Below are 13,110 nucleotides of genomic sequence, written 5' to 3' on the forward strand. Positions count from 1 at the left end.
CTCCTGTTCTCAAAGACTGAGGGACATCAAAGTTTTTAATCCTACTCCTGTTCCTGAGTCATTGGAAGCGAATCCAGGTGCTTGCTCAAGTGGAAAAAATGCATCTGTTGCGACGAGTCGAACTGACGCATGGCTGCTATGCAGGAACAGAATCGGCGCATCACACTTGGGGCTGAGCATTGTCACAGGAACCACCATATCAAAAAGTACCTTTCTGTTTTGCGTGTCCTGGTAGTGACTAACAGCCTATTTTGTTATTTCAGTACTGTGAGGCCTACTCCTCTAATGGGTTAGCATTGGGAATGCTCAAGACACTTTAATTCCTGGGCAGAGAGGAGTAGCTTTTTCATGTTTCATATGTTTGGAATGGTAGTAATAAATACTTCTGGTGAAGTTGGATATAACATTACTGTTTTAGAAATGCCACTTTGAGAAAGTGGAAATTTCTTTGCACTTACTGTTCTGTGTGCATGACAGCCTACCTCAAATACACGTCTGGGGTGGGTGACAGCTATACTTTGTGCATAACCTCTTGACAGCCACAACACAGGAAGGATAGGTGTTTCTGAGTAAGAAATCTACATACATCTGCATACGGATGGCCTTGCCTGGGCAGGAAGGGAGAGCTAACACTTCACTTGAATCAACAGTGTCCTGTCCCCACAAAAAGGAGTGCTTACTCCCCCCAGATAGCCTGGTAGACAGCACTGGGTTGAAAGGGAGACTTGTGCACTTCAGAGAACTGCTTTTAAGTCACCCCCCCACATCAAAGGCACTTTTGGGTATAAGTACTGGATCTCTGACGCTAAGAATCAGACACTACTGGACTTGTAACTGAATCTCTGCTAGAAGAACTGCTGTGCTGCTTAAAAGACTCAACTGGACTGCTGATCTGGAAGGCCTGCTTTTCTGTTTTTGACCTGCTGCCTGCTGCTCTCTGACTCTGCAGAAGGAGAGCTCAGCTTGACTCTGTCTTCACTCCAAGTGGTCTCCAATGGCTTGTTGGCTTGCTTCCTGTTACTTGAGACTCATGTATATCAAAGTCTCTAGCCCTGGTCCAGTACCTAGCTCACTGGAAGTGGTCCAGATACGTGCAGCATGGATTTCAATGCATCTCCTGTCTGCATGTAGCAGATCGGCCCGGTTACAGGAGTGAAATTGGTGTATCACATCTGATCCAGAGCTTTGCCTCCAGAGATAAATGCACCAAACAGATTATCGCTGCCACTTGATAAGAATGACGCATCCCCTCGACTGCGTTGCAGAATCTGGTGCATTGCTCAACACCTCTCGACTCCGGCACCCGTCTTCGTAACTAACACATCGACATCACTGCATAGAGAAGATCAACTCATCTGGCTGTTTGCGACCAGGAAAGATACTTTGTTCACAGGGCACAGCGTGGGTCCTGTAGCCAGCTGGTGCTCCATTGCGGTTAGCTCGAAGTTTGACTTTGCCCCGGTTCAACGCAATGTAAAGTAACCTTTTAGCACTACTTGCTTCTAAGCACTTGACCACATTTATTCATTTAACATTCAATATCTCAACTTCTACACAACGGATATTTGTCGTTTTGCTCTTGTTTTGTTCAGAAAATAATAATCTGTTTTTCTAAACCTGTATGGAGTCCTTTTGTGGTGTATTCATTGTGTTACTGTGTCTGTGTATGTTGCACAAATACTTTATACAGTGCCTCTTTAGAAAAGCCTGACTGCTCTTTGACAAGCTACCAGAGGGTAAGCACAAGTTATTTTTCAGAGTGTATCTAGCTTACCCTGAATAGAGTTATGGTTCTTGCCTGGCCTGGGTGCAAACCTCAGCCAACCTGGAATCCCATTTCTAACATGGTGCTTTTCTGATGTCTCACTTCCTCACAATACAGCACAACAACATGTAAAGGTAAATTTGCAGTAATGTCATATCCACCTACTGCAGAAATCCGATTATCAATTTGTGGTAGTACCCAAAACTTTACACCGGTCCTCTAAAGGAGGGCCTTGGTGATGTGTGGAATTTCATGCATTTGATGTTGCATTGTTTCAACCCTAATCCTGGGCTTTGTTTCTGCATGTGATATCTTTGAAAACACCTTGCAGACATCTTGGGAATTTAGGATCTAAGCTCAATTGACATAAACATAAACATTTAGTCATTTTGCCAGTTGTCTCTTTGAATCTGACACAACTTAACATGCGTAATTCCATGTAGGGTAATCACGCGGAATTACCTAAGATTATACGCGGTTGTGCAAGAAGCGTAATTCTGCATTTAGTGCTATTTTTGTAGATAAAAATGCCCCCTTGTGTCCAAACAAAGTACTAAATGCACTAAACTAATTGCAACAGAACATGAATAGAAGAGTGAGGATCTGCTCACATTCACTAAATTTGCTCTTGGGTCGGATTTCTCCCATCTTACTCCGAGCATTTTGCACTATTTTATTTTCTTAATGCAAAATGCACCCTTGCATTCAACATTGATGCGAGGATGCATTTGGTGCTCCAAAATAATGCTAAATGTAAAACCACAGGCACAGCAGGCACTCGCTAAATTTGTTTTTTCTTAGCCAATTTCCCCCAAATTACTCTTACTAACACAAGCAGGAATAATCACACAAGTATTAGTAGTTTCCAGTCAAATAGTAACACAGAACGACCACAATTACTCTGATTACACTGGCGGAATTAGAATTACTCCCAGGCCTAGTGATTTAAATGATGCAGCAAAGTTGTATTGACATCAAAATTGTGTGCCAAGTATGACAATTATTCTCAAACTGTTTTTCTTTTTTTCCCTGAAGATGCTGCAAATTTGCAGCCTAAATTGAAGTGCAGCAAAAATGAATTTGGAGCTTCGTTTCAGTCATGCCAGCTGGAAAACATGGGTTTCAATACATCCAATATTCGTATAAAAGACAGCAGGTGTGTTGGCTCTCTGGATAGAAATGTCACAAACATGGTTACCTTCATGCACCCCACAAGAGCTGGCCAATGTGGAACACAGCTATTTGTAAGTATAAATGCAATGCTTGCCTTATGCACTGTTAATAACATTGCTGCCTGAAGTTGCACCTGTAGTTAGAATGTCTTTTGAATTCTGGCAGAATGCACTCTCTGTTTACACTGGATCCAAAGGGAGCTATGCACACCCCTGTCCCTCACTGCCTCCACCAATGACTACATAGGACAAGAATATGAGGACTTGCTTTAGAATTGGGTAAAAGGGAATGGGATATGACAGAAAATAGACACTGAACACCACCTCCCTGACTCATCACGTCTGATGGGCACTGATGTCTGCAGGGTGACAATGGTATCTAAAAGGGAATAAGAGATAGTCCTGCGTCTAACTGTAACAGTGAAACTATCTCCCTTAGCAGCTTCTTTGTATAACCAACTCGTGCACAGATGTCAAACCTGAAACTGAAACATACAAGAGTTCAGTATCTTATATATATATATGTTCATGAACATTCCTCCCTATTAATTAAAAAACTAACTGAAACGTCACAACTATGGTAAAGAACTATTTCTCGAACATTTAACTATGAACTTGTAATGCTCCTTTGGTGGAATAGAAAAAAATTTCTGGGCAAAAATACTGTGTTAAAAAACAGTTCCAGTTCATTTTCATAACATGACTCGACTTTCAGTGTACTTCTCTTTTTTGCTAAATGTCCTCTAACAAATTCCAAATGAAGCAACTGTTCTTTGCAAAAGTAAATTAAAAGTCCACATAGCAAGTTCCTTGCTGCAGCAGCATTAACAGTTCATAGCAAGGATGCTGTGAAAAACAAGGAAAGTTATGCCCAATATTTCAAGATGCCCAGCGTGAAAAAAGAATGTGAGGGTTCAGGAACTGCTGGGAAATTCAGGCCCAGATTTATTAAGGTTTTGCATCACCCTTGCAGCACGCAAGGGGATGCATGGTGCATCGAAACCTAGAATGAGATTTACCAAGCCATGCAAGGCCACCTTGGGTGAACCTGTGTGGCTTGGTGAAGCTGGAGTAAGGCAATGTAGCACAAGTTGTTGCCTTGCATTACTATGCTTGGTAAGGGGCATTACATTGGTGGAACGTGGATTTTTCCACACATTCACCCATGTATTCTGAAGCATTCTCAGATTTCCATGAGGCACTCAAGTTGTTGGTTCCTCCCAAGAAATTCGAGGACTCCACACAAGTTTGATCAATTCTTGCAATTTCTTTTTTTATTTATATCACATAGTTCATGAATTCGTCAAATGAAATTAATAAGTCATTCCATTCCTTAGACCTTTCTTATTGCTTCATAACATATTAATTCTACTGGCTCCAATGCATTTGGGGCACTATATAGCCCTTCCTCAGGGAGCGTCACTATCCGTCGCTAACCCGGGCTCGATCCTGGCTGTCACGAGCCCACCCCAGACGTGTATTCAGAGGCAGGCAGAGGCACAGAATGGTTAAGGTTAGAAAATGCAAACTTTCTAAAAGTGGCATTTCAGACCTACAAGTTAAAATACGACTTTATCATAAGTTGTGATTTTTAAATTGTGAGTCCAGAGACACCAAACTCAAAATATCTATGTTGTGCCAAATGGAAACTACACTTATTAAATACAATAAGGTAACCTCAGTTTTAACCGATGGGAGAGCAAGGCCTTGCAGTAGTGAAAAACTAATTTGAGAGTTTTTCATTACCAGGACATGTCAAACTTAGAAATACATGTCCTAATTTTTAAATACATTGCACCCTGCTTTCTGGGTTGTGGAGGGCCTACCTTAGTAGTGACTTCTATGTATTAAAAGGAAAGGTTTTGGCCTGGCAGGAGATTTAACTTGCAAGGTCGACATGACACTGTAACCACAAATACAGGCTCTGCAGTGGCAGCCCTGAGACAACGTTAGAGGACTACTTAAGTGGGTAATAACAAGCAGTGCTGCAAGCCCACTATTAGCTTTACATTTACAAGCCCAGGGCACCTGTAATGCACTTTACTAGGAATTTATAAGTAAAGTAAATATGCCAATTGGGTATGAGCAATGCTACCATGTTTTAGAGAGATTGCACATGCCCTTTAGCACTGGTTAGAAGTGTTAATGTGCCCAGAGTCATAAAGTCAGCAAAAACGAATTCAGAAAAAAAGATAGGAGGAAAGCAAAAAATCTTGGGTAATGCTTCAGAGAGGACCATTTTCCAACAACTATTTTATAATGCGCCAATAATGCTATTAAATAAAACTTGGATCTCTCTCGCAGGGACATTAGTCACTAGAAGGATCCTTTCATTTGTATTATTTCCTGAAAACTGCTGGCCACACAAAGAACTCTGAAGCAGAAGCTTTAAAACAACATGATATTTCAGAATGCAGCAACTCCTGAGATCGGCACCCAGTCCAAAGAGAGTGGTGGCACTGCCCAACATCCAACACTGCTCCTGACATGTGCCAGACCCCCGATGTTTTGTGGCTTCAAATTGATTATTTTAACTTTCTACCCAGTGCATAATTTGTAAAATATGAAGTGCAGGTGCTCACAGTCTTTAACGAGGCCACACCCACTTCCCCAGCTCCGCCTACTCCCTCCAGTGCCCCCACCCACTTAACTTTATTGGCTCCACCCACATCGACAAGCCTCAACACATCAGAGTCACCTCCTCCCTTATGAGTTCCGCAAGAAGATGAAGGGCTGGCTCTTCACAAAAGCAACTCAGGCACCTCATACCTACACACTTGCCCAAATCCCTGGATACCCTCCTGGGTGATTAGTGCGCTATACAAATCAATATAACATAATATAACATATTGGAAGCCTATGACAAAAACTTAAAAGTGAACTCAAATTGAAGGAAGGTCATTTGAGGACTTGAGGCAGCTTTGCAAACAAAAGAAAATGTGCTTGCACTGCGAGGTTTAAAAGAAAGAAAAGAATGAAGGAAGGAAAGAATACATTAAAGAAGGCAGAAACAAATGCAGGCAGGAAGAGGAGCACTGGAGTAAGCAAATAAATAAGTAATGGATGAAAGAAGGAGGAAATAAGAAAAGAATGTGAAAGGAAGAAATGAAGGGATATAGGGAGAAACACACCATGTATGTTTGTAAAGCACATATTCACTAGGGGTGGCCTTGACACCAAATTAAAAATGCTGTTATCCAGCTCAATTGCACTAATTTTATCTAAAGATGAAAGACTGAGTGGCTACACCAAGATTCAAATTTATGACCCTGAGATAGAACACAGATTCCTGGAGTAGATATAAACATATGTGCAAGAAGGAAAAAATTAAAATGGAGAGTGAGGGAGGAGGAGAGGTTTAAAGGCAAAGATAGATGCAGTAGACAATGTAAAGAGAAATGTGGAAAGCAGAGATTGGGATTGCAAGATTGGAGTGGAATGTGATGAGAAGGAAAAGAGGAGAAAGGCACGGGAAGAAAAGCGGACAGTGGGGAGCGTGTGAGAGTAGAGTGGAAGGGAAAGATGGAAAGGTGAACAATTAAAAGTATTTAATGAGGGGAGGTGGCGATTAAGAGAAAACGCAGATGTAGGGCAGAAAGTGAAGTAAGATTGGAGAGAAGTAAAGGAGTGAGGTGTGAAGGGGAGGAAGAAAAGCAGATACTGAGATAGAGCAAGCAAATAGTACACCTCTGCTTTATTAAATATACAGTCATTAATTATGTAAAGTTGAGAGGTGACAGGAGTGTATCATTCTTGGCCTGTCTCATCAATGCACAGCAGTGTTGTCCAAGACACACACTAGCGATTCTTTAACTGTGTTAAGTTTTATGCCTCAAAAAGATGTTTGTTATGTCACAATAGGTATTCCTGATAAAACATAATAGCGTGTCAGTTATACCATTGGGATTACGCCTTGATGGAGAACCACACTCTCATGCTTCAAACAAATAGTTCTATTACATGATCAGACTATAAGTCGCAAAATCCCACTGTCACCTATTTTCAAATGGAGTCAGACATTCAACTCCATTCAGAGAGGCTTCCACATATACTTTTTTTTTAACAGATTTTATTGTCAGACTGCACATATTATGCAGGGCCCTGTAACCCAGGGATAACTGTAGGTGAAAATAAACAGTACATCATCCGAATGGCAATCGACTTTTCTTATGCAAGTACAAACAAATTACCAAAGGGTCACAAGCAACTGACCACCCCCTCCCCCCTCCCCACTACCCCTGCCCCCCCAGCTCCCTCCCCCCAACTCCCTCCCCCCCGAGTCGCACTAACTCCCCAGGTTCTACCCATACTTAGTGATAAAAGCAAAGTAAAAACACACCATCGCAGTATATGCACACCCTCCTCCCTCGCTCCCATGACCCCCTCCCCTGAACTATCTATGCCTGGCAGCCCACACACGAAGATCATCCCGCTCCACCGGGGGGTCAAGCCACAGGCCCCTATAATCCGCCCAGCGCTTCCAAATTTTATAATGTTTCCGCGGACACCCTCTAGCCACGAAAATTGACTGCTCCAACCCCATAAAATAATCTAACCCCTTCTTCCAAATGACCACCGACGGGGCTTGTGAATCCTTCCACCCTTTAGCGATGTCTCTTTTGGCCAGTGTAAGGGCAAGTAGCATCAGGTGTCTCTTGTAGAGGTTACCCCCCACCCCCTCCATAACATGCAACAGGGCAAACTTCGGCGTACGGGGGAGCACCCATCCCATCACCTCAGACATGCAGGCCAGGACCCCCTCCAGAACCGAGTCAGGGATTCACAGCTCCATACTGTATGAAGAAGCATCCCGTCCTCCCTGTTACAACGGAGACAGACCGGTGAGGCAATCAGCACAGCCCTCCACAGCCGAACCCTTGTAAAGTACACTCTGTGTAAGTATTTAAACTGAATAAGGTGGTGACGCATTGCTATGGCCGCACACCTGGGGGCGGCCAGCGCCTCCCTCCAATCCTCCTCCTCAAGCTCGCCTACATCCTCCTCCTATTGCTCCCGGAGTCTCTGCAGTGTAGGGGAACAGTGGGTGACTAACGCCTGATATATGCAGGATATTTTCTTTGTGTCTAGGTCCCCCATGAATAATCTCACTTCCAACGGACTAAACTCGGGGAGGGCCTCCAGCCCCTCCAGACTGGGTGTTAGTGCATGACAAAACTGGAGGTATCTAAAGAGCTGGGAGCGAGGCATGTCATATTCTTCCCGGAGTTCCTGAAAGGACTTGAGAGTCGTACCCCTCAGCACGTCCCCTAATGTCGAGATCCCTATATTGTCCCATCCCCTAAAGCCCTGCAGTGCCGCCAGACTGGGCAGCCGCCCATTGTGCCAAAGAGGAGTTTCTCCGGTCAGGGTATTCCACCACCCCATCCGGCGCAGAGCCTGTCGCCAGAAGCGAAACACCAGCTGAGTGGCTGCTGGTAACTCACTCCGTATCGACGCTGTATATAGAATGGGATGGAGCGTATGGGAACCCATCAAGTAACGTTCCATAGCATACGCCGGATCCCTCCTATCGCTATACCACCACTCATTCAGGACCAAAAGATGGGAGGCCTGGTAATAGGAAAAGATGTCGGAAGTCGCTAGCCCGCCACAATACGTGGAGAGGAAGCACGTGCGTGTGGCCACACGAACCGCCCCACCCCCCCACAAGAATTTGCCCTAAGACAGAGTTTACCTGCCGGAACCAACTGGGTGATACAGGATACGGGTGGTTCTGTAGGTGATACAAAAGGCGGGGAAGCACCACCATTTTAAAAATCGCCGATCGCCCATTAATAGTAAGCGGCATCTGCGACCAGTCTTTAAGATCCGCCCAGACTCGTTCCCAGACCGGCACCAGATTCCGCTCCCATGATATGGCCGGGACCTCCGACTGAAAGACTCCCAGATACTTAAGACCCCCCACGGCTATCTGCAGCGCAGCTGCCCAATCATCCACTTGTGTCTGCTCTCCCAGCACCCATATCGTGGGCTTGCGAGGATTCATGTAGAGCCCCAGGACTCGCCGAAAATCTGTATTATTTGCAGGAGACGAGGCCCGACCTGTCAAGGTCCGTAAGAAAAAAGAGAACATCATCCGCATACAGTGCGATTCTATCAGACGGCCCTTGTGCCCACTCAAAGCCTCTCAACTGCGCATCTATGCGCACCCACGCCACCAGCGGCTCCATAGCCAAGGCGAATATGTAGGGCGAGAGGGGGAAGCCCTGCCAAGTGCCACGACGAATGGGAAAGGGGGATGAGATCGCTCCCGCCACACGGACCGAAACCGTCAGATCAGTGTAGAGAAGACGCAGATATGACAAAAAACGAGGCCCCAGATTGAGCCGCGGCAACAGCGCAAACAAATAGACCCAACTCATTCAGTCAAACACCCTATCTATGGCCGCGAGGAGAAGCGCTGCCGGGGGCCCCGTGCCTCGGATCGCCGCTACAACCACGTGCGCCCGTCGAATATTGTGCCTTGTCGCCCTTTAGGGCATGAAGCCAGCCTGATGCAGGTGCACCAGTGTCGTGATATGAGGGAGGAGTCTGTTAGCCAGCGCCTTGGCGAGAACTTTGGCCTCCACATTCAAGAGGGAAATCGGGCGATAAGGGGCATGCTGTTCTGGGGGATGACCCGGCTTGTTGAAGACCACCACTTCTGCATGCCTCCAGTCTGGGGGGAGCCTAACCCGTTCCCTGGCCTCCTCCACAGCCGCCCGATAGTGTGAAGCCAGCTGCAAATGATATTTCTTGAAGAATTCACAGGGGAATCCATTTGGACCCGGGGCTTTCCCCGAATTGAGCTCGCCCAGGGCCGCGCCCAGTTCCTCATCTTTCAAGGGAAGCTCCAACCGGTCCCACACCTCGTCTGACACCCTCTTGGGGGGCAGGTCGGCTATGAACTTATCTACCATATATTCCGGCAGGCACTCCCGCGGGGCATATAGATCAGCATAATACACGGCGAAGCTCTCCGCGAGGACCCGGGGGTCTGTACACACCTACTTTTTAACTAATAAAGCACAAAATTCAACTGAGTCTGCTGCCTGTGCTATATTAGGATTGTAATTTATGATCAGCGAGTAACAAAAGGACGTCTGTGACAAAAACAGAAACCCACTGAGCTATCCACATAAATATAGTTCTGTCATCTGCATGGTACGTGTTCTACATTACCCCTCTGTGCTACAGTCAAAACTTCAACTAGACAAAACTCTGATCTCTCTCCAACAGGGACATAAGGCTGTAAGTATGCAGCAGGGGTTTACGGGACATGGGTCTTTGGAGGTGAAGAGAAGGTGTGGGGCGATAGATGTCAGCAGGCTTGTGGGGGTGGGGGTAGGTACAGAGCACCCAACACAGCCTAGCCCCTCTAATAGCACGTTTTGAATCAATGCTATTTTTCTCCAGGTCAAAGCTGAGAAATTCCCTGTGTATCCTCTCTCTGGTTAGGGGGTAATTGGGAAAGCCTCCTGGTCAGAGTGGCCAAGACTGGTAAGGGCTTCGCGGTCTCACGAGCGAACTCAAAGTATGGATACTCAGGGCCCAGTGCATGCTTTAATACAAAGCGATGGTGGGGAGGGCTGCTCTGAGAGTCAGGGAGGGAGCCAAGGGTTACTGTAACAGGAGTGAGCAAGTGTTGTTGCACGGAGGGGCATTGTGATACAGAGGGGAAGGGGACTGTAAGCAGAGGGGCACTGAGATACAGGAAAGAAAGGCACTGTGGAGAGTGGGGCGCTGGGATAGTGGGAGAAGGCCACTGTGGAGAGAGGGGCACTGTCGGAGGTAGCGGTGGGGCACAGTCACAGTAGCAGGGATGGGAGGTGTTCTTCATGCTGCTTGTGGCTGCAACGGTGCCCATTGCAGAAGGGAGAAGACAGGTGTGATAGAGACAAGATGGTACTGGGACAGGTAGGAGCGTGATACCAATACACTGACTGGCAGGAAGAAATGTTTTCACTTTCGGACCACCCTCAGCTGCCTCTCATATTTTGTTATTACGCTGCAAGGCTTTGTCTGGGCTCCTGAGGCAGGCAGCTACAGGGCAGTTTCCTGCAGATGCCACTGTGCAGGAATTTATTGATGGTGCCCCATGGTCAAGCACTATTCTGTCACCTGTAGGATAACAGTTGTGCGTAAAATAACTCACCTAACCTTGCAGCTTTGGCTACATCTGAAAGCGCAAACTACTGGGTAGCACAGCTGAAATTATGCTCCCAGTTCATCGTTTGTGCAGTTTATACTCGCATGACCCAACACACCTGCCCTTCCCCAACACTGAAGACCAGGCACTGGTGCGCGCCAAAGCAAGCACACTAGCAGCATGCACCAAATCTGAACGTACAGCTGCACAAGCCTCGCTCGAGGCGGGGGCTTTTTAATGGCCCGTGCACAGTGCTGGCTGTGCATGTGAGAACAATTCAATAGACCTGGCCCTGAGAAATAGGTGCCGGTGCTCAGCACCTGTAAGTACCTGCACAAATTAAGCACGGTTTCTACCACTTAAAAATCCTTTGCTTCGATGCAGGATTATAGGGGAAATATATGTGCTTGCTTTTTTCATAAACGATGTTCTCAGTTTTTTGCATGTATACAGCTTGCTGCGTCCCTCAGCTGCTTGAGCTGCCATGCTGACAGGTGCAGGCACACAGTGCTGTTGGCAGCTGGAAATATACAGTCATGTCCTCTTTGTGCATAGAATGACCACCCCACTCCAGGCCATTACGTACACTATCCCCAGTTCTGACCTTTTCACCTGCAAACGATTGTTTTCAGCTGTGTTTCTCCAATTAGTTCAAAGGAAACAAAGCAGTAATACAACAACCAAAATGCATTAGAGAAACGCACGACCGTTCTAGGCTGGCAACAATGCCTCTAAGGACCTGGAAGAAAGTGGTCACTCTACCTTGGCATATGTGCCGCCAGCTCACCAAGTTACCATGCTGCGCTGCCCTGCGTCACAGGGAAAGGGAAGGATTGCACTGTATTCATTCATCACAGTGCATTCCTGTACTTTCCTCCTGCAACCAGCACAGTTTTGGCAGTCTAGCACCAGCGCAGGCACCCTTGCACAATAGTGCAAGGGGGCCGGTGTTACAGACAGGAATGTTTTTGTGCAGAAAGGGGCACGTTTCTTGCACAAATAAAATCCATGGGGACATTTTCACCTTTCTATATGTGCTGCAGAATGCAGCACACATGGAAAGAGTAAAAAAAAACAATGAGAAATAAACATTATATTTCATCCTTGTTACGCCTCACCTGAGGAAGGATAGGATTTCGACGCATTCCCAGGTTTATGCGTTTTTGTAAATTTGGGAATGCATCAAAAACCGTTGGAGTTGCGTGAGAACACCCACCGCACGGCCCATGGAATGTCTCCCATGCACAGAGTAAGGCAACACAACACAACGATTTGCACTGCGTTACATTGCTCCATATTTGTTAAGCCACTCAAAGTCAAGCAAAGAGGCTTTGCATGGCTTCATAAATATGACTGAGAGGTTTGCATCGTGCATGTACCACGTTGCGTGGTGCAAGCATGACGCAAAGCCCTCATAAATATGTCCCCATGTCCTTAAAACTGTGATGGCATCAAGAGCAGCTGTAACTATGATGTCATGCTTGGGAACATTCTGTGACGAAAAAGAGGGAGAATTTTACAGGTTTCTGAAGTGTTAATGAGCATAATGATGACATCAGGGGAAATGGTATCATTGTACCTTTGACCTAACAATGAATAACATACAATTTAGATCAAATAACATGAAATGACCAGAAAATACATCTGAAAATGCATCTGTAAGATGGCTCAGTAAGCAAATGCCAATACTGAGTAAAAGTGTGACTTTGGCAACATGATTTGTTCAGTTGGACTGAATAAAGACCGTGGGCCAGATGTACGACCAGTTTTTGCGTGCATGCGTTCGTGCACGCAAACAGGTTTGCGACCTCTTTGCGCGCGCACAAACCTACATGGCCATGTACAAACACTATTTTGCTAGACACAAAAAATCGCAAAATAGTGTTTTGTGACACGCTATTAGGAAGGAGCATTACCTTCCTAATAGCAAGTCTCTAGCCATGTATAAATGTTTTTCGACCACAATTGTGGTCACAAAACACTCGCAATTTACCGCCCTCTTTAAGAGGGTGGTTATGGAGTCG

The 13,110-nt window shown here is 45.8% G+C and overlaps 1 protein-coding gene across 1 annotated transcript in view; it reads left to right on the forward strand.

Moving 5' to 3' along the window:
- LOC144783975 (uromodulin-like) overlaps positions 1 to 13,110 on the forward strand; it is a 187,905-nt gene that overhangs the window by 108,262 nt on the left and 66,533 nt on the right. The window contains exon 12 of the mRNA XM_078662698.1: positions 2,801 to 3,009. Coding sequence (XP_078518824.1) covers positions 2,801 to 3,009 — 209 coding nt within the window. The remainder of the gene's footprint in view (positions 1 to 2,800; positions 3,010 to 13,110) is intronic.

The sequence above is a fragment of the Lissotriton helveticus genome, chromosome 10 (genome assembly GCF_964261635.1).
Source record: "Lissotriton helveticus chromosome 10, aLisHel1.1, whole genome shotgun sequence".
NCBI lineage: Eukaryota > Metazoa > Chordata > Amphibia > Caudata > Salamandridae > Lissotriton > Lissotriton helveticus.